The sequence below is a fragment of the Oncorhynchus mykiss genome, chromosome 4 (assembly GCF_057628025.1).
Source record: "Oncorhynchus mykiss isolate SJ-2025 chromosome 4, ASM5762802v1, whole genome shotgun sequence".
Taxonomy (NCBI): Eukaryota; Metazoa; Chordata; class Actinopteri; order Salmoniformes; family Salmonidae; genus Oncorhynchus; species Oncorhynchus mykiss.
Window position 1 is genome coordinate 58,065,166 of NC_143025.1, and position 22,881 is coordinate 58,088,046.

At 41.9% G+C, this 22,881-nt stretch overlaps 1 protein-coding gene across 9 annotated transcripts in view; it reads right to left on the reverse strand.

Moving 5' to 3' along the window:
- The window catches only part of LOC110522031 (ectonucleotide pyrophosphatase/phosphodiesterase family member 1), a 67,183-nt gene that overhangs the window by 968 nt on the left and 43,334 nt on the right, over window positions 1–22,881 (reverse strand). For 7 of the 9 annotated variants that reach the window (XR_016495353.1, XM_021600094.3, XM_090232371.1 and 4 more), the window contains 8 exons: window positions 19,200–19,287; window positions 18,561–18,745; window positions 16,829–16,868; window positions 16,582–16,736; window positions 14,715–14,850; window positions 14,399–14,473; window positions 893–1,025; window positions 565–709 (listed from right to left, as the gene is read on the reverse strand). Coding sequence is in view for 6 of the 9 variants with exons in the window: in XM_021600094.3 (XP_021455769.3) it covers window positions 565–709; window positions 893–1,025; window positions 14,399–14,473; window positions 14,715–14,850; window positions 16,582–16,736; window positions 16,829–16,868; window positions 18,561–18,745; window positions 19,200–19,287 (957 nt within the window). In the remaining 3 variants the exon portion in view is untranslated. Of the gene's footprint in view, window positions 1–564; window positions 710–892; window positions 1,026–14,398; window positions 14,474–14,714; window positions 14,851–16,581; window positions 16,737–16,828; window positions 16,869–18,560; window positions 18,746–19,199; window positions 19,288–22,881 lie in introns of those variants that run through there. The other 2 variants (XR_016495352.1, XR_016495351.1) reach the window with 1 other exon arrangement.

Genomic DNA, 22,881 nt, shown 5'->3' on the forward strand with positions numbered 1-22,881 from the left:
AGGGCTTATTCACTGTAACAATATTCATAGATTATAAGCATCTTTGCAAACATTGCCTCCGGAACTAGGTCAAATACACATATACTTTCAAATACCTTAACATAATTGGGGTGCACATGATTAAATTCGGAATATGCACTTCTGGGACTATTTCATTGGTTGCATTGTACAGGACAAACTAAATCAAGTGGTATTTAAAAGTATTTTAAAGTTGCAACTGCTGTGAAATGGCTAGCTAGTTAGCGGTGCGCACTAGTAGCATTTCAATCGATGAGTCATTTGCTCAGACCGTGAAGTACTCATTTCCCTTGCTCTGCAACGACCGCTGCTTTTTTAGCGCTATAGGTAACGATGCTTCATGAGAGGCAGTTGTCAATGTGTTCAGAGGGTCCCTGGTTCAAGCCCAGATTGGGGCGACGAGAGGGATGGAAGCAACACTGTTAAACATACAGCCTCTATTTGACCCGGTTCTAATCACATTAGATTTCCTCAAAAAGATTCCAGATGACACTATAGGAAACAATAAGAGGACAGTTAGACAGACAGACAGCCGATGTGACTCACAGCACAGGTCTCAGTGTGGTCAGGTCTATGGGGGAGGATGAAGGATGTGGTCTCCAGACGACCCTGGCAGTCAGCAGGGGAGAAGGACGAGTTCCCACAGCTGGTCAGGATCACATAGAAGTGAGTGGGGATGGGAGCCTCGTGTCTGCAGGATAGAGAGAGATACAATTAGAGAGGCGAATAGGCCATGGTCAATACTGTGTTATAGCATTGTATCCCCTGCTAAATGAATTAAATGTCAATCTGAAATAAATAAATGTAATAGATTACAACTGAGAATAAAAAAAAAACACACCCACAAAGAAACTCATGGTTGATGACCACTTACAGTGTGATAACTTTGGGAGCATCAAAGTGTCCATTGTAGTGCTGGTCAAAGATAGGTCCACTGACAACATTGACCCCATTCAGCTGCTGGGAATATTTCACCAGGAGGACATCATGGAAGTACATCCAAACATCTGAAAATATATTATCATATTTGTGAAGGCATGGATTTACAACCCATATCTGACTGTCTAAGTAACTCAGTAATGTATCCAGGGCCTGTATTCACAAAACATCTTAGAGTAGGAGTGCTGATCTAGAATAGGTTTTCCCTTTTAGATCATAATGAATATGAAGAAATGGACAGGGGGAACAGCACTCCAACTCTGAGACACCACAGGTTAGCATTTTCATTTTTCTGGAGGCAGCTCTGCAGAGTGGTCACTAGAGCCACAAAGTCATAAAATCTATACTCACTGCTAACCCAAATCTTAAATTAAGACCAAAAAGCACATTTTTGTTTTCATTAATTTTTACAATAGCCAATTTTGGGGAAATCGCTCAGTTTTGCCTCCAGACAAAATACTTTTTACAATAAAAGTTCATCTGCATACAATCCCAGATCTGTGTCGACTTCCACCATCTGCCACCAGAGTGCAGTGTCTGTAAAGTTATCAACAGAATGCCTCTTCTTGGAGGCCAATTTATAGGGGAAATAAAGGTAATCATATATCATACTTCATAAACCACCTTTAATGATGGATTTGATTTCTCGGTGTCCACGGGCATCAATAACACTCAACACAACCACCAACACTCTCACTTTGATCACTATGGAATCCTGAGAGTGGCATCATATTAAACAATCCTAACCACTATGTGGTTAAAACTCTGTGGCTATGTCCCAAATGGCACACAATCCCCTGCATGGTGCACTACTTTTGACCAGAGCCCTATGGAAGCGAATCAAAAGTAATGTACTATAAAAAGGGAATATAGTGCCATGTTGAACGCAGCCTGTGGTAATCTCAATTTCACGTCAACCAGAAGCACACACTTTCCCCTCTATTAAGCAACACATTGACGGTTTATGATTAATTCACCACAAGTTGTTACAGGAATGTAACGTCACAACAACTCAGGCACTCACATCGGCATTACATGCCAAGCACAGAGTACAAAAAGGAGTGGGATTTTGAACATAACCATCTGCCTTACCTTACAATAGCATAGCAAGAACATCCTGTTGTCGAGCCAGCTACACAGCATGGTAACTGAAGAATACAACACTAAAGAGAGTTGAGGGAATGGGCTGGGTTTTTATCGTGACCTCTATCTGGTAAATTGTGTTGAAGCACCCTACTGCACTAGTGTCCTCTAAACACAATGTAACAGAGATCCTATGTCTACTGAATCAATTGGCTCACTATGACCACGGTCAGATAAACAATCATAATTCACTGGGAAGCGTTTATGTAGAGACTAATCTGAGAACTCAATTGGGCTAGAAATAAGCCTCAAACACAGATCCTAAATCTACCGCTTGTTGGTAAGATTTAAAAAATGTACAATTTGCCTTATTTTAGCGCCCCCAAAAGGTAATACTTCCAGGTCAACTGTAATATGAATACCATTGTAAAGTACAATTTCTCCCCTTTCCAGCAAAATCTATGACGAGACATTCATGCTGCCCGTCTCTGCATGATTGAAGGAGGCAATGAGCTCCGTCAGGTCTTTTTAAAAACAAGCAAAACTTTCCGTATCACGAGAAATCTACTGCGTGATACGGAAAGTGGAGATAAACTGTGTGGGGGAAACAGCTTTTTTCACCCAATCTGTCCAATTTATCACCTCTAAAATGTAAATAAAACACTATAAAGAGTTTATATAATGTGTCATTACATACATATTTTAAGGTTTGTATCAAATTTGAAATTGGGTTTTTAGGGCGGCACTAAAGTTATCTTCAGAAGTAAACAGTGGCTGTCACGGCTTTTGAGAGTCATGATGGCTTGCAGTGATGATGCAAAAAATGAATGCATTCAGTTCAGTGGAGGCTCCCCAGAGGAGGAAAGGGAGGATCATCCTCCTCAGTGAAATTTAATTTAAAAAAAATAGTGAAACATTAAAAAAAGTTATCCTTTTTAGATAAAATTATACTAAATATATTGTAACGACCCTGGGTTTATAAGCGTGGAAATCTACTCTGCCGCACGAGCATGCTTTTGCGGCACAGGCGATAGCGTGCCGGACTTCGGGCTCGAAGGTCGAGGGTTAGAGACCTGCTCCTTGCTGTTTCATTACAATATTCATAGGTCACCAAATAATTGGTTAAAATACAGTTTTGCAATGAAGGTCTACAGTAACTTCAACAGCACTGTCTGGACTATCACCATGGTGTAGCCGGAGGACAGCTTGCTTCCATCCTCCTCTGGCTATGTTGATTTCAATACAAAAACTAGCAGGCTGGTAGACATGCATGGTAATTATGACCACTTCCGGGGGATGTCCTCCAACCAATCAAAGCTTTTGCAGTATGAACTGACATGTCCATCCAATCATAGATGTAGGATCAAAGAATTAACCTATTGAATTGGGATTGTGCCACAGAGCATCATGGGGGTTCTATGTGTTAAGAACCCCTTTCATTATCTGGAGTACACGGAAAGGTGCGAATTAAAAGCAAGGGTAGACCTTTGCCTGAGATCAGTTTCATGAAGAAGGATGAAAAGGTGAGGGCGTTCAATACCAACTGGTATCAAGCGAATAGCTGGTTAACAGAGAGCCTATAATCAAGTTGCCTGTATTGCATGTTAAGATTCTTTACATGCTGAACATCGACTCTGGGATGTTGAAAACAATTCCGAATGATAGCTTCCATTGCATCATCCATTAAAAAAAAAAAAAAGTTAGATTAAAAGAGAGTTTGACGCAGGATTTTTTCCCTGCGTGCGCTCAAGTAGGCGTTTGCACTTTCCTCCGGTATTTAGTTTGAAGATGATGACACATAATCCCTCCGGACAGACACAAGCAAAAACTCATGGCAAATGTTGCAGCAGCCTAGGCTATACCTAAACATTAGAAATCTGACATGCTGTATGGGATGAAAACGAGACAACTTTTCAGTGTGATCAACTGTAGACTACTAATAAGAGCAGCTGCATACAGCCTATGCGCCCGGTCCGTCTGGTCAGGGTAACTAATTGGTAATTTATAGTCCATTTGTGTGTCAGGAAAAATGTGAATGTGATCAAATGTTGATTATATTCAAAATTGGGTTGGCTAGGCTGCCTATACGATTTTAAGCCAAAATTAATCAAATCAACATAATTGTGACGACAGATGTGAGTAAATGTTTTAAGGCCTACAGTTGCATAGGCCAGAATGATGCAAACATGCATAACGCAAGCTCAGCCCTGTGAGTTCTATTGTCTATCAGTTGTTGTCTATGTGTCTGGGTAGAGGAAATCCCCCTCCTGATCTAGTCTAAATATAATTTATATGAACAAATATAAGGTAGCTGCAGTTTGAATGGGTTCATCCCCCCCTGTGCCAGGAGTTTTTTTCAGGATTTTAAAACCATGTGACTTGACTAGGAAAAACCAGTCCCATCACAGCCCTTATAAAACCTTTTTACAACTGATTAATCACCGTCATACCTTATAGGGTTTAGAGTTTTCCTAGTTAGGTTAACATAAGGGAAAACTCCAGGCCCCAGGAAGTAAAAATTTCCCCACCGCTCTTTGACCTATGGTGCCACCAGTCTGCTTGCAGTTGACAGTTATTGTCAGGTATGTAGATGATCAGGGCTTTATTCAGGAATGAGTCTTGAGCTACTTTGAGGTGTCAAGTGGGCGACTTGTGCAGCCTCTGTTTGACTTTATGAATTTTGAGAACTTCATAGAGAAACTTGTTGTCCAAACCTACGATGGCGCAGCGTTAATGGAATGCATCTGCTATTTGTATCTACAGGCAAGTCCCCTCATGTTCCATGATTAAGAGGTGATGACTACTCCACTCCCATTGTCAACTTTCTCCTGACATGAACTGAAGACACGATGTCTCATATGCCCGCTCATCCACTGGCACATTTAAAGTTTCCCCTCCACGCACTGTGAGTACCCCTATCAATTTTCTCTCATTACTGTATGTACACAAAAACAATCACATTATTACACATCAAAGATTTTACTCCTTGCTTGGACTAACTCATTCTTAGCTCTTTTGTCTAACTGTGTGGTGTCTTGTGTTATTGTTTTTTGTCTTCCCAGTAAAATCCGGTCCTGTACTGGTCAAGCTTCTGAACACCTCAACTCACGCCTCATACCCTCCTTCAATCACTGCTGTGATCCCTTTCCAACACTGTAAGTAGCCTTCTCATTCCCATTCCCAATAATGCTGTACTATAAACGTCTTTATTAAATGCTTCAGGTTAAAATACATTTGTCTTTGATTTTTGAAACACTTTGTGGTCTCCGTGTGTTCCGCGCCTATACCGTGGGTCTCCCATCTTCCTCAATTTGTCACGTCACCAGCCTCCATGGATTCAGTTGTACAATTGACTAGGTATCCCACCTTAACCTGTTCCTGTCCCTTTCTTGTTTTTAATCTGCGAGAGAAGTGCTACACCTGGTGGTGAGAGGCTGTACGACACAGAATGAGTTGCATTATGGGTGCTGTACGCTACGTCATGACACGTCACCATTTAACGTACAGCGTCAGAGGGGTCAGTTTTTTCAACTTTTCTCCAATACTATCGGGCCATTACCATGTCAATCAACGCTTGGATAGAAACGTAGTTCACACCCCAGATTTTGATGCCAACACAGTTGCTACAGTCCCATTAGTTTTAATGCCGCAGTTGCGTAAATTTGTACGGAATGGGGTTAGTCAACAGTACTGATTTATAGATTTTCTGATGTGTTTTCTTGCTTGATCATGTGATATGCAATTATATAGATATGGTTAAAGTGACTATGCATATATGATAAACAGAGAGTAGCAGCAGCGCAAAAAAGAGGGTTTGGGGGGAGGCACACAATGCAATTAGTCCGGGTAGCCTGTTCAGCAGTCTTATGGCTTGGGGGTAAAAACTGTTGAGAAGCCTTTTTTGTCCTAGACTTGGCACTCTGGTACTGCTTGCCATGCGGTAGTAGAGAGAACAGTCTATGACTGGGGTGGCTGGGGTCTTAGACAATTTTTACGGCCTTCCTCTGACACCGCCTGGTGTAGAGGTCCTGAATGGCAGTGATGCACTGGGCCATACGCACTACCCTCTGTAGTGCCTTGCGGTCAGAGGCCGAGCAATTGCCGTACCAGGCAGTGACTTCCGGCGTATACAGACTTCCGGCGCCGACAGAGATGGCCACCTCGCTTCGCATTCCTAGGAAACTATGCATTTTTTTTTTACGTGTTATTTCTTACATTGGTACCCCAGGTCATCTTAGGTTTCATTACATACAGTCGGGAAGAACTACTGAATATAAGAGCAACATCAACTCACCATCAGTACGACCAAGATCATGACTTTCCCGAAGCGGATCCTGTGTTCTGCCTTTCACCCAGGACAATGGAATGGGTCCCAGCCTGCGACCCAAAACAAAGACGTCGTAAAAGAGGGAAACGAAGCGGTCTTCTGGTCAGACTCCGGAGACGGGCACATCGCGCACCACTCCCTAGCATACTTCTCACCAATGTCCAGTCTCTTGACAACAAGGTTGATGAAATCCGAGCAAGGGTAGCATTCCAGAGGGACATCAGAGACTGTAACGTCCTTTGCTTCACGGAAACGTGGCTCACCCGAGAGATGCTAACGGAATCGGTGCAGCCAGCTGGTTTCTTCACGCATCGCGCCGATAGAAACAAACATCTTTCTGGTAAGAAGAGGGGCGGGGGCGTATGCCTTATGGTTAACGAGACGTGGTTTGGTCACAACAACATACAGGAGCTCAAGTCCTTCTGTTCACCGGATTTAGAATTCCTCACAATCAAATGTCGACCGCATTATCTACCAAGGGAATTCTCTTCGATTATAATCACAGCTGTATATATTCCCCCCCAAGCAGACACATCGATGGCTCTGAACAAACTTTATTTGACCCTTTGCAAACTGGAAACCACATATGCTGAGGCTGTATTCATTGTAGCTGGGGATTTTAACAAGGCTAATCTGAAAACAAGACTCCCTAAATTGTATCAGCATATCGATTGCGCAACCAGGTTTGGTAAAACCTTGGATCATTGCTATTCTAACTTCTGCGACGCATATAAGGCCCTCCCCCGCCCTCCTTTCGGAAAAGCTGACCGCGACTCCATTTTGTTGCTCCCTGCCTACAGACAGAAGCTAAAACAAGAAGCTCCCGCGCTCAGGTCTGTTCAACGCTGGTCCGACCAATCTGATTCCACGCTCCAAGACTGCTTCCATCACGTGGACTGGGATATGTTCCGCACTGCGTCCAACAACAACATTGACGAATACGCTGATTCGGTGAGCGAGTTCATTAGAACGTGCATTGAAGATGTCGTTCCCATAGCAACGATTAAAACATTCCCAAACCAGAAACCGTGGAATGATGGCAGCATTCGCGTGAAACTGAAAGCGCGAACCACTGCTTTTAACCAGGGCAAGGTGACCAGAAACATGACCGAATACAAACAGTGTAGCTATTCCCTTCGAAAGGCAATCAAACAAGCTAAGCGTCAGTATAGAGACAAAGTAGAGTCGCAATTCAACGGCTCAGACACAAGAGGTATGTGGCAGGGTCTACAGTCAATCACAGATTACAAAAAGAAAACCAGCCCCGTCACGGACCAGGATGTCTTGCTCCCAGGCAGACTAAATAACTTTTTTGCCCGCTTTGAGGACAATACAGTGCCACTGACACGGCCCGCAACCAAAACATGCGGACTCTCCTTCACTGCAGCCGACGTGAGTAAAACATTTAAACGTGTTAACCCTCGCAAGGCTGCAGGCCCAGACGGCATCCCCAGCCGCGCCCTCAGAGCATGCGCAGACCAGCTGGCTGGTGTGTTTACGGACATATTCAATCAATCCTTATCCCAGTCTGCTGTTCCCACATGCTTCAAGAGGGCCACCATTGTTCCTGGTCCCAAGAAAGTAGTCGTTTTGGAATTGTTAGGTTAGATTACTCGTTGTTTATTACTGCATTGTCGGAACTAGAAGCACAAGCATTTCGCTACACTCGCATTAACATCTGCTAACCATGTGTATGTGACAAATACATTTGATTTGATTTTGATTTGATGCAACCGTTCAGGATGCTCTCGATGTTGCAGCTGTAGAACCTTTTGAGGATCTCAGGACCCATGCAAATCTTTTTAATTTCCTGAGGGGGAATAGGGTTTGTCGTGCCCTCTACACGACTGTCTTGGTGTGTTTGGACCATTCTAGTTTGTTGTTGATGTGGACACCAAGGAACTTGAAGCTCTCAACCTGCTCCACTACAGCCCCGTCGATGAGAATGGGGTTGTGCTCGTTCCTCCTTTTCCTGTAGTCCACAATTATCTCCTTAGTTTTGGTTACATTGAGGGATAGGTTGTTATTCTGGCAACACCCAGCCAGGTCTCTGACCTCCTCCCTATAGGCTGTCTCGTCGTTGATCAGGCCTACCACGGTTGTGGGGACAGGCTATCTAGATCATACAATTTGACCACATGATTATGGAGCTTTTCTTTGTTTGCTTTTGAGGAAACTAATAGGCTCTTTTCACATTTGTTACGATAATAATCCACATAAAGTCCAATCATTTGTTAAATGAGAAGCATGTGTGAAAGTGAAAACTTTATTGAAATACTAAAAAAAAGACAGATAATGGGTGCTGATCTCGCACTGTTGGAAGGTTTGGCACACGCTGCACTTCGCAGAGAGTGCGTTTTTAGAGATAGGTGGGATTTCTTTGTGCCGAAAGTACAGATGGCTCATCAGATATCGTTTCACAAAACCAATTTTATAGGACTTTTGGGAGGATTTGAGACCTACTTTATAAAGGCAAAAGCATGATTTAGATGTGCATCCAAGTGCTATCCACCCTAGGGTTTTTGGCAAAGGGCACTTTTCAACAGGAGCTTGCCGATTGGCATTTTGCAGCTCTTCAGGTTGAAGTCAAGAGGGGTTTCTTTGCCATGATGCCATCAATGGGTTCCCAAATACGAACGGAGGCATAGACGGCCCCCACATCGCCATAAAACAACCATCCCAAAACGATTTCAACTATGTGAACAGAAAAGGCTTCCACTCTTAATGTTCAGGTTATGTGAAGCGCAAAAGACGCTGCTTAATATGGTGGCAAGGTGGAACGCACCACTCGTTCATTCTGCAGAACAGCAATGTTGGCCTATAAGCCTACAGGAGGGGGCCGTTGAGGCTGGATGGTTTATTGGTGAGTGTTGCCTACTCATTTAAAGTCCTCTCTATGTTTTTAGTTTTACTGGTCAAGGCACAACTGAGCGAATAAAACCTTTTGGTTGTACTCAATCTCTGACACTAGCACCTCTATTTCAGTCACTAAAAAGGTATTCTTTTTTTCTGGTTGCGCCATTGTATTTCATGGTATGGCATTGTATATTCCCCAGGGGCTTTCAAGGGAAGATTTTGACCATATATGGCTAATTAGAGGCATTTTGAAATGCAAATAGCCGAGGTCTTGCATGAGCACTGAGACCAATTGGTATTTCTCAATCTCCTAACGGTGTGCGTAAAAACGGTGTGTACCAACATTCCAAATTCTATTCATAAGTAGTATTTTAGAATAGTTTCTATGCAATATTGATAAATGAGGCCTCAAGTACGTGTGCCGACGATTTACACTGATCATGGCCTGAAGCCGAAATGTTTGTGTTTTGTTTTCATCTTTCATTATGCACTAGGATTTTTTAGGCACCATGATGTTGTTTTAATAAACATCTTTATTTTGCATTCAAGTCTCAGTTTTGGATTTATTCCTGTTTTCAACAGCGTGAAGGTCACCATCTGTTCCATTGGCTTTCCCGCCATAAATGTGCGAAAGTAACAAATGTGGAGAGCGCACAGGAGAAAACAGACAACTTCTATAACACCCTGAATCACATCATTGCAGTTTACTTCCCAAAACAGGTGGTTAAGATGCATGCACAGCAGAGGATACTGGTGGTAGGAGCTATAAAAGGACAGGCTAACAGTAATGTCATGAATAGAAAAGTACCAAACACGTCAAACACATGTTTGACTCCGTCCCATCATTCCATTCCAGCCATTACAATGAGCCCATCCTCCTATAGCTCCTCCCACCAGCCTCCACTGATGCACAGGATAAGGAGTGGATTTCACTTAGACTCAAAGAGCTGATTAAAAAGCAGACAGAAAGCCTTCAGTGAAAAAGAAAAACCCAGAGAGATCAGAGATTGCTATATTGTAATTACTTCGCCACCATGGCCTATTTATTTCCTTAACTTACCTCATTTGCACTCACTGTATATAGACTTTTTGTTTTCTTTTGTTCTACTGTATTGTTGACTGTATGTTTTGTTTATTCCATGTGTAACTCTGTGTTGTTGTATGTGTCGAATTGCTACGCTTTATCTTGGCCAGGTCGCAGTTGCAAATGAGAACTTGTTCTCAACTAGCCTACCTGGTTAAATAAAGGTGAAATAAAAAAAGAAAATGAAATCAAAGCAGCAAGATCAACATTCTACCACACCAAAATCCCCCCAAAAAGAAGAGGGAGATCCCAGCCACATGGTACCATCAAATTAAATCCCTGACCAGCACTAAAAAGACCATCTCCATCGGGTTCAACCCAGACAACCATTCTGTCATTGCCAATGCTATAAATGACAAGTTTTCATCGGTCACCACATCATTACCACCACTAAACCTGTCAGACCTACCTGCATTCTTGCCAGCTATGCCACTCCCTACTGTTGAACAATAGGAAATGCACAGGAGACTACTCTCCGTTCCAACCAGAAAAGCCCCAGGTCCAGATTTATCAGGAAATTTGTAGTTGAAATATCCATCCCCCCTGACAGTCATCTTCAACACCTCCCTGTGTGAAGGAGTAGTTCCACATCAATGGAAAGAGGCAATAGTGGACCCCCTGCCAAAAAGTAATCTACTGAGCCTTGACCAGCTACGGCCCCTCTCACTCACTCCTCTTCTGGCAAAAATGTGTGAAGGTTTTGTTGCTGAATGGGCAACACAGGATACCCAAAATAACCATCTCCAACCAACAGTTTGGCTGCCTCAAGGGATGCTGAACCACCCAGTGCCTTGTTAGCATTGCAGACTAGCTGTACAGAAGAGCACACACCAGAAGCACTTCCAGCACATGGGCCCTGACAGACTAAAACAAGGTCTTTGATCTTGTGGATCACACCATTGCAAGTATCTGTCAGACCAGAGATCATGCCATGGATTTGTAACTTCCATTCCGTCCGTAGCCAAGTGACAAAATACCATGAGACTCAATAACTCTGGGCCCAATAACTCTCCTATGGCCTCCCCCAGGGCACAACAATTGGTCCAAATGTATTCGTGGCTCACGTCAATGGTGCATCAGATGATACGCTATCCAACTCCTGGGCCTTTGTGGATGACCTGAACCTCATCGAATCAAGACACATACAGTTGAAGTCGGAAGTTAACATACACTTAGGTTGGAGCCATTAAAACTCGTTTTTCAACCACTCCATACATTTCTTGTTAACAAACTAGTGTTGGCAAGTCGGTAAGGACATCTACTTTGTGCATGACACAAGTAATTTTTCCAACAATTGTTTACAGACAGATTATTTCACTTATAATTCACTGTATCACAATTCCAGTGGGTCAGAAGTTTACATGCACTAAGTTGACTGTGCCATTAAACAGCTTGGAAAATTCCAGAAAATGATGTCATGGCTTTAGAAGCTTCTGATAGGCTATTTGAAATAATTTTAGTCAATTGGAGGTGTACCTGTGGATGTATTTCGAGGGCTACCTTCAAACTCAGTGCCTCTTTTCTTGACATCATGGGAAAATCAAAAGAAATCAGCCAAGACCTTAGAAAAAACATTTGTAGACCTCCACAAGGGTTCATCCTTGGGAGCAATTTCCAAACGCATGAAGGTACGACGTTCAGCTGTACAAACAATAGTACGCAAGTATAAACACCATGGGACCACGGAGCCGTCATACCACTCAGGAAGGAGACGAGTTCTATCTCCTAGAGATTAACGTACATTGGTGCGAAAAGTGCAAATCAATCCCAGAACCACAGCAAAGGACCTTGTGAAGATGCTGGAGGAAACAGATACAAAAGTATCTATATCCACAGTAAAAAAGAGTCCTACAGTGGGGCAAAAAAAGTATTTAGTCAGCCACCAATTGTGCAAGTTCTCCCTCTTAAAAAGACGAGAGAGGCCTGTAATTTTCATCATAGGTACACTTCAACTATGACAGACAAAATGAGAAACAAATCCAGAAAATCACATTGTAGGATTTTTAATGAATTTATTTGCAAATTATGGTGGAAAATAAGTATTTGGTCACCTACAAACAAGCAAGATTTCTGGCTCTCGAGGGAACTGTAACTTCTTCTTTAAGAGGCTCCTCTGTCCTCCACTCGTTACCTGTATTAATGGCACCTGTTTGAACTTGTTATCAGTATAAAAGACACCTGTCCACAACCTCAAACAGTCACACTCCAAACTCCACTATGGCCAAGACCAAAGAGCTGTCAAAGGACACCAGAAACAAAAATTGTAGACCTGCACCAGGCTGGGAAGACTGAATCTGCAATAGATAAGCAGCTTGGTTTGAAGAAATCAACTGTGGGAGCAATTATTAGGAAATGGAAGACATACAAGACCACTGATACTCTCCCTCAATCTGGGGCTCCACACAAGATCTCACCCCGTGGGGTCAAAATGATCACAAGAACGGTGAGAAAAATCCCAGAACCACACGGGGGGTGTGTCCCCCTGCTTAAGCCAGTACATGTCCAGGCCCGTCTGAAGTTTGCTAGAGAGCATTTGGATGATCCAGAAGAAGATTGGGAGAATGTCATATGGTCAGATGAAACCAAAATATAACTTCTTGGTAAAACCTCAACTCGTCGTGTTTGGAGGACAAAGAATGCTGAGTTGCATTCAAAGAACACCATACCTACTGTGAAGCATGGGGGTGGAAACATCATGCTTTGGGGCTGTTTTTCTGCAAAAGGACCAGGACGACTGATCCGTGTAAAGGAAAGAATGAATGGGGCCATGTATCGTGAGATTTTGAGTGAAAACCTCCTTCCATCAGCAAGGGCATTGAAGATTAAACGTGGCTGGGTCTTTCAGCATGACAATGATCCCAAACACACAGCCCGGGCAATGAAGGAGTGGTTTCGTAAGAAGCATTTCAAAGTCCTGGAGTGGCCTAGCCAGTCTCCAGATCTCAACCCCATAGAAAATCTTTGGAGGGAGTTGAAAGTCCGTGTTGCCCAGCAACAGCCCCAAAACATCACTGCTCTAGAAGAGATCTGCATGGAGGAATGGGCCAAAATACCAGCAAAAGTGTGTGAAAACCTTGTGAAGACTTACAGAAAACGTTTGACCTCTGTCATTGCCAATAAAGGGTATATAACAAACTATTGAGATAAACTTTTGTTATTGACCAAATACTTATTTTCCACCATAATTTGCAAATAAATTCATTAAAAATCCTACAATGTGATTTTCTGGATTTTATTTCTCATTTTGTCTGTCATAGTTAAAGTGTACCTATGATGAAAATTACATGCCTCTTTCATCTTTTTAAGTGGGAGAACTTGCACAATTGGTGGCTGACTAAATACTTTTTTGCCCCACTGTATATCCAGACTCTGCTTGCACTGGAACACAAGAGAAGTGACACAATTTCCCTACTTAATATTGCCTGCTAACATGCATTTCTTAATATGCAGGTTTAAAAATATTACTTTTGTGTTGATTTTAAGAAAGGCATTTATGTTTATGGTTAGGTACATTGGTGCAACAGTGCTTTTTTCACGAATACACTTCTTAATTCATCACTCATTTGGCTAAGTAGGCTGTGATTCGATGATAAATTAACAGGCATCGCATTGATTATTTGCAATGCAGGACAAGCTAGTTAAACTAGTAATATCATCAACCATGTGTAGTTAATCTCTAGTTATGTTAAGGTTCATTGTTTTTTACAAGATATGTTTAATGCTAGCTAGCAACTTACCTTGGCTCCTTGCTGCACTCGCGTAACTGGTGGTCAGCCTGCCACGCAGTCTCCACGTGGAGTGCAATGTAATCGGCCATAATCGGCGTCCAGAAATGCAGATTACCGATTGTTATGAAAACTTGAAAATCGGCCCAAATAAAATCGGCCATGCCGATTAATCGGTCAACCTCTAATACATACATCATGCAAAGAGACACTGTCCTGATGGCTAGTCCTAAATCCCTTCTGTGGAAAGTTATTTCCTGAAGCTTCATCTCCATAAGAAAACAAAAATACCCTATTGAGTGTTTGAGCTATTGCATAGCACTGGATACTTTTCTGTCTCTTTGCCAGCTAGCCTGACCTGCTCACCTTTAAAGGCAGGATACATGGGCACCATGTTGCTGGTAAGTAATGACTCTGCCTCTGTTCCATTGGCACCCAGATCTGCATATAGAAACATTAACATAAAATCTCTAACTTAAATAAACGCAGACACTTTAAAAACTTTAATTGATTTTAATTATCAACTGGTCTTTAAAATTTTTATGAGACATTCCTGATCAAGCATTGGCAGCTGCTGCACAGCTGGCTACGCATGTACACTAATGTGGTATTTACCAAAGGGTGTGAGGGAGGTGATAGGTGATAGGGGTCTAACAAACAAAAAACATCCTTATGTACTTACTGGGTGAATGCAGCAGGCCGTAGGACAGGGCAGGGTTATCCCTGTATCTGACACAGTTCTGACTAGAGAGCGGTGCCACACGGACATCTGTACGGACACATGCCTCTGCTACTGGACTCAGTGGCTGGACATTGTTCTGATAGGAGAGACGGGGAGAGAGAGAGACATAGAAAAAGGTTGTGCTAGAGACACTATTTCTGCTTAATGATTCCAGTTCTTGAGATCATGTACAAGTTGTGTGGAGTTGGTTTCTTTCGTCACCACCTTTTTGCCCTATACAAGGTGTCAAAAGTATTCCACAGGGATTTTGGCCCATGTTGACTCCAATGATTCTCCCAGTTGTGTCATGTTGGCTAGATGTCCTTTGGGTTGTGGACCATTCTTGATACACACTGGAAACTGTTGAGCGTGAAAAACCCAGTAGCGTTGCAGTTCTTGACACAAATCAGTGCGCCTGGCACCTAATACCATACCCATTTTAAAAAGGCACTTAAATATTTTGTCTTGCCCATTCACCATCTGAATGGCACAGATACAAAATCCATGTCTATGGTATAATGTCTTAATCTTTCTTCAACCTGTCTCTTCCCCTTCATCTACACAGACTGAAGTGGAGTGAACAAGTGACATTAATAAGGGTTCATAGCTTTCACCTGGTCGGTCTATGCCATGGAACGAGCAGGTGTTCTTAAAACCTCTAAAAGTACGAAGATAACATATTGAATTATTTCAGGATGGTCATACGACAGATAATTTAGCTATTTGATTTCGAATTTTAGGAACCTTTTAGGTATCAAAACAATACTTATAGCCCATGGAAATGCATTTAATAACACATTCATAAATTCCAAAAAAGACAGTCAAAATAAATCCTAAGGAATAAGGTTTTGAAGTGTCTGTCCTATACCTTCCATCCGTTTGTCTACCTTCAGAAGAGTCCCGTGACATTTGTGGGGGTTGTAGAGCAAAACGGAGAACACCATCGTGTTCGTGAGAGTCTCCCGTTTCCATAGAGTAGTCTTAACAGTTTGTAGATCATTCGGACGCTACAGCCGTGTCTCATGGTCTAGTAAACACCGCTGTAGCTCGGCTATCTTCCGCCACAGATGTGGAAGGCCGACATTAGCAGATGCAGTGGATTGAGACGTAGTCCATGCAAAAATCTCTCTAGCTTATACTGATGGAGATTTTTTTATTATGCTACTTATGGCGTGTCAATAGACTTTTAAGGATTCATGTTTTATATACTCAGTGTATGATAGTGCTTTTCTGCTTGCTTAGTTAATAAAAGCACAACAACAAAAAAATTACATAATGTAGTTGTTCCGTCCTTTTAGACAGATAGTAAATGGAATAAAAGGAGGATGTTGCGAAAGCCTGAGATAGTTAAAGAAAAATATATACTATAGAGAGACGTCCTTTCTCCATTAAAATCAGCTCTCAGTACTGATTTATGGTGAGGTTCTCACCACATAATGAGTAACACAAGATGCTGTGAAAGCCAGCACGAGTGGAGAAGATCTACAGCCAGCTAGCAGGGTCTGGGCGGCAGCTCAGCCGTTCACACCAGCACTTCATACACAGCTTTACAACCTCTTTCATGTCCTAGCCAAAACACTAACAAGAGAGCAGCAAATACAGCCAATGCATCTCCAACACGACACGCTATCTATCTATCTTTAGACATAAAAGAAAGTGTAATGGTTCAGAGATGGTTCAGAACTACGTTCGCATGATGGGAAACATTTGTTAAGATTCTGAAGACTTACATTAGCTCCCCGGAGCTAATACCTTGGGTTTAGTTTAGCAGGCTAACACACACCATGGTATGAACACCGGTCGCTCACACAAGAAGAAAACGACTCACCAGTGGGTTAATTGTATAGGCGACCCATAACGGCATGAGAATATCTTTGCTGTAACCGTTGACGTAGTCGGCGTGGTGAAGGACGCAGTAGTCTGCATTCTCCTGGAGAACTCGAGGGATTCCATACGGTAGGTGAAGAGCCTTGGCTCCGGAATCTGAGGGAAGGGAGGGCTTGATTAAAAATGAAATCTATAACAAAATAGATCCATGATTACGCTATTAAAAATAGACAACAGTGTGTACTCACTGGAATTAGCCTTGATGAGTTGCCTGTTCATAGTCTTCTCCTGAAACAGGCATTTTCAGCATGTTAGTGGGTCTCCTGTGTTTCAATCAGTCAACTTAAGTCCTTCTAATGAGTGCTGCTGGGTTATCAATCATACAAAGTGAGGATAAGTATGATTAATACTGAGGATTTGGAGCATTAACTTCTTTGGGACTCGGGGGCAGTATTGAGTAGCTTGGATGAATAAGGTGCCCAGAGCAAACTGCCTGCTACTCAGGCCCAAAAGCTAGAATATGCATATAATTACTCGCTTTAGATAGAAAACACTCTGAAGTTTCTAAAAACTGTTTGAATGATGTCTGTAAGTATAACAGAACTCATATGGCAGGCCAAAACTTGAGAAAAATATCCAACCAGGAAGTGGGAAATCTGAGGTTTGTAGGTTTTCAAGTCTTTGCCTATACCAATATACAGTGTCTATGGGGTCATATTGCACTTCCTAAGGCTTCCACTGGATGTCAACAGTCTTTATAACCTTGTTTCAGGCTTCTACTGTGAAGGTAGAGCGAATAAGTGCTGTTTGAACCAGGTGTCTGGCAGAATGCCATGAGCGGAGTCATGCGCGTGGCCGTGAGGGTTAGCTGCGTTCCTTTTCATTTCTAAAGACAAAGGAATTGTCCGGTTGAAAAATTATTGAAGATTTATGAACATCCTAAAGATTGATTCTATACATCGTTTGACATGTTTCTACGAACTGTAATATAACCTTTTTGATTTTGTCTGAACTAAGCGATCGCGCATTGAGCATTTGGATTACTGGGCTAAACGCGAGAACAAAAAGGAGGTATTTAGACAAATGATGGACTTCATTGAACAAAACAAACATTTATTGTGGAACTGGGATTCCTGGGAGTGCATTCCGATGAAGATCATCAAAGGTAAGTTAATATTTATAACGCTATTTCTGACTTGTGTGACACCTCTCCTTCTTTGGAAAATGGCTGTGTTTTTCTGTGGCTAGGTGCTGACCTAACATAAATCGCAAGGTGTGCTTTCGCCGTAAAGCCTTTTTGAAATCTGACAAAGCGGTTGCATTAAGGAGAAGTTTATCTATAATTCCATGCGTAACACTTTTATCTTTTATCAATGTTTATTATGAGTATTTCTGTAATTTGATGTGGCTTTCTGCACTTTCACCGGATGTTTGTTTGAGACAATGCATTTCTAAACATAACACACCCATTTCAAATGAGGTTTTTGCACATAAAGATGAACATTATCGAACAAAAACACACATTTGTTGTCTAACATGGAGTCCTGGGGGTGCCATCCGGTGAAGATCAAAGATTAGTGATTCATTTTAACGCTATTTCTGTCTTTTGTGACACCTCTCCTTCATTTGAAAATGGCTAGGTTTTCTGTGGCTAGGTGCTGACCTAACATAATCGCAAGGTGTGCTTTCGCAGTAAAGCCTTTTTGAAATCAGACACTGTGCCTGGATTAATGAGAAGGTTACCTTTAAAATGGTGTATAATACTTGTATATTTGAGGAATTTTAATTATGAGATTTCTGTTGTTTTGAATTTGGTGCCCTGCAATTTCACTGGCCGTTGGCTAGGTGGACGCTAGCGTCCCACATATCCCAGAGAAGTGAATGACAGGACAGACCCTCTGACCCCTCCCATCCCATCCCTGCTACATTAGGGAGGATGTGAGTTTGATTACCACCCCCGACTGTACTCCCTGGTCGTACCGCTGCTTTGGTGCGGACGCTGCAGCTGCAGCCCAGATTGTCAGAAGGGGCAGGGCCACTCGCCTCACAGGTGGAGTCAGAGGAGAGCTCAGCTGGGTACACAGGGAGGTGGGGAGGGTTCTTCAGCAGGTGGTTCAGACTCCCGTGGGTCCCGTTGTTAGGAGCAGGGGGAATGTCCAACAAATCTGACAGGCAGAGAGAAAGAGAAAAAAAAGAGATGAGACTTGAAAAGGTATTTTCTCTAACTTAGTTAGCTAACTGTACATAACAGCAGTGTGTCTTGCAGATGGCGGGTGCAGTGTTGGGACTATGGACTATGCACTCGCACCTGCTGAACTGGTACATCCTCTTTGAAACTTATCACAATGTTGAGAAATAGAAAAGTGGACTCCGAGTTCTGCATAAAAGTGGTTGAAATTACGTCATAATGAGTGTAAAACCAGATTGATTGGCTGCTGGAATGGTTTAACTTTAGAAAAGCAATCCTTTCTTAGCCTTGTTACCAGTATGTTTAGATATTGTTCCACTCTGTTGGCAAGAGAAGAAACAGACTGGCACCCAGGCTAATCTTTTCTAGTTATGCAAGAGGACATTGCCCCCTGCGCCCATGTTAAACAGTCCATTGACTAACAGGCTTACCACACAGGAGGTTGTAGACTTCAATGTTTTCAAAAGGTGCAACGTTAGTCTTGTATTTCAGCCCTGGTCCATAACCAATGAAAATGGTCTAAAAAAATACAAAAACAAAATTAATGCACTTTCACAAGAATAATTGACACATGCTATTCATAACAGTGGAGTAAACATGTGTAATGTATATAGCAACAAAAAAAACAACGCTGAACCCCAATTAACCTTTTGCATGTGCTACATTTTTATTTTCGCCTAAATAATTTATGATATAGCCATAAACAATAACTGGTAATGTTGCATAGTTTTACAAAAGGTCTGAAACTCAGCCTTCTGGATTATTATTTTTTTTGTTGCTGAACACACAAGCTCAAGTAAATAGTTCAAATGTTATTCAACAAAAGTGGGGCAATAGGGCTTGAATTGCCTTAAAGTCTTTCTAAATATAGTAAAAATCTAATTAAACAAGTAACTAAGATTTCACATTGCTTATAATAAATATGATCATACTTAGTGACAGTGCAATATTGGACTATTTAATGTAACTGACAGGGAATTTTCTCCTAAACATCCACTGAGGAGCGCAGAGACGCCATTGAAATGTGTTCAGACTTGTTACACCTTTCAGCTTTATGCACAAAGTGACTTAATCTCTTGGTAACCAAGACAAAATGGTCTTCTTTCAATTCTATGTGAGAGCAAAATTGCAAGATTATGTTATAATACTGTAATTGCATCAAATGGTTGTTTTATGCAACATAATAAGGGGTTGTTAGAACACTCATGTCTGTGTGTTCTACTGAAAGTGGGCCTCTAGAAGATTTAACACTGACAGTGGATTTACGATGGATTGGTGATAAAGACCGCATTCCCTAGCATGATTAGTGTCTGTGTGCCTGACTGGAAGGTACCAGGGAGAGACCCTTGTCTCTACACAATGAGGACAGCATTTACAGCAGATACTGTTTGCTGTGAATTATTAGTAACCTTGTGACCCATTCCATACATCTGTTGTTTGTCATGTAGACTGAAGGGGGTGTGTCTTTGCTATAAAAGGCCATGGTATCTTTTGTCGTTGGGCTCTCAACGAATGAAGCAAAAACAGTTTTTTTTATGTTTGCACATGTATAAAAAAACATTTACTAGGTACTTTGTTGGAGAACATTTGGCAGCGATTACAGCCTTCAATCTATACTAAATATATTTATAAGTCACTAATAATTTATTAAAATATAGTAAACCATTGCAAAACAGTGTAACTTCAACAACACTGTCTGGGCTAGCACCATGGTTTAAACGGAGGAGAGCTAGCTTCCGACCTTCTCTGGCTACATTGATTTCAATACAAAACCCAGGAGGCTTGTAGGCCTCACCCCCTTCCATAGACATACATGGTAATTATAACCACTTCCGGAGGATGTCCTCCAACCAATCAAAGCTTTTGCAATATGAACTGACATGTTTTCCATTCAATCATAGAATTAGGATCAGAGAACGAGCAAATGTGTTGTGTTGGGATTGTGCCACAGAGCATTATGGGTTCTATGTGTTGAGAAGCTTGGTGACATTGCTGGACAGAGATTAAGAGTGAAGAGTGATAGTTGAGCATTTTGGGGATATTATTATTCTTTATTTGTGTGTCCAGTTAGTGCAATTATTTAAATGTTTATTTTATTTAACCTTTATTTAAATAGGCAAGTCAGTTAAGAACAAATTATAATTTACAAATGTGTCTTGCTAACTTCAGTAGCTAGCTGTACCCACCTGATAACTGCACACTTGCGCTGATAGTTTTCTCCGCCAGAGTGGCCAATGCTGCCAAAAATGTTGCAGACTTTTTGTTAAAGAACCCCTTTCATTCTATGGAGTGTACGGAAAAGGTGCGAATTAAAAGTGAGGGCTGACCTCTGCCTGAGATCAGTTTCATGAAGAATGAAAGAGTGAGGGCATTCATTACCAACTGGTATCAAAAGTATATCTGGTTAACAGGGAGCCTTTCATCAAGCCGCCTGTATTGCTGGCCTTGCCTGCTTTTTGGTCGAAAGGTGGGTACAGTGAAGAACATTGATCGTTAAGCAAACAGCAGAACAAAAGGGAGCATATAAATGCCCACATCCGATTCAAGCTGCATCGATTATGACGAAGGTCTGCGGGTTTGAACTGCGCAACACAAGAAAGTAAGAAGACGCAGCAATGTTTGGAAGTGGCTTATCAACGCCACTGCGTTTTTAGGCATGCAAGAACTTGCTTTTAGAGGAAACGACGAAGGAGCAAGTTCCGCCAACAAGGGCAATAACAATCAACCTGCAGAGGTAATTGCACGTTACGATGTCTTACTTGCTGAACATCTTGAACTTTTGATTGTCTTTTCTGGGATGTCGAAAATAATTCCTAATGATTTGATTGCTACAATCATATCATCCATTAAAAATTAGATTAAAGAGAGAGGGAGACGCAGTGCATTTTTTCCCCCACGTGCGCTGAAGTAGGCTTTCCACTTTCCTCCGGTATTTATTTTGCAAAGATAACACAATCCCTCCGGACAGACACGCAAAAACTCATGACAAATGTTGCAGCAGCCTAGGCTATACCTAAACATTAGAAATCTGACATGCTGTATGGGATGAAAATGAGAATTTTTCCATCTGATCAACTGTAGACTACTAATAAGAGCAGCTGCATACAGCCTATGCGCCCAGTCCGTCTGGTCAGGGTAACTAATTGGTAATTTATAGTCCATTTGTGTGTCAGGAAAAAATGTGAATGTGATCAAATGTTGATTATATTCAAAATTGGGTTGGCTAGGCTGCCTATACGATTTTAAGCCAAAATTAATCAAATCAACATAATTGTGACGACAGATGTGAGTAAATGTTTTAAGGCCTACAGTTGCATAGGCCAGAATGATGCAAACATGCATAACGCAAGCTCAGCCCTGTGAGTTCTATTGTCTATCAGTTGTTGTCTATGTGTCTGGGTAGAGGAAATCCCCCTCCTGATCTAGTCTAAATATAATTTATATGAACAAATATAAGGTAGCTGCAGTTTGAATGGGTTCATTATTGATTAGGAACATTTTCCCTCATTACTATATGTAGAGTCAATCACATACACAATCACATTATTACACATCAATGATTTTACTCCTTGCTTGGACTAACTCATTCGTAGCTCTTTTGTCTAACTGTGTAGTGTGTTGTGTTATTGTTTTTTGTCTTCCCAATCAAATCCTGTCCTGCACTGAAGTCAAGCCTCTGAACACCTTAACTCATACCCTCCCTCATGCAATCACTGCTGTGATCCCTTCCCCATAATATTGTACCATAAATGTCTTTATTAAATGCTTTAGGTTAAAATTATTTGACGACATTTGAAAGACACTTGTCTCCATGCGTTCTGTGCCTATACCGTGGTCTCCCATACTCCGAAATGTCTCAAGTCACCATCCGCCACTGGAGTCTTCAGGTGCCTTTTGGCAAACTCCAAGCGGGCTGTCATGTGCCTTTTACTGAGGAGTGGCTTCCGTCTGACCACTATACCATAAAGGCCTGATTGGTGGAGTGCTGCAGAGATGGTTGTCCTTCTGGAAGGTTCTCCCATTTCCAGAGGAACTCTGTCAGAGTTACCATCAGGTTCTTGGTCACCTCCCTGACCTCTCCCCGATTGCTCAGTTTGGCCGGGTGGCCAGCTC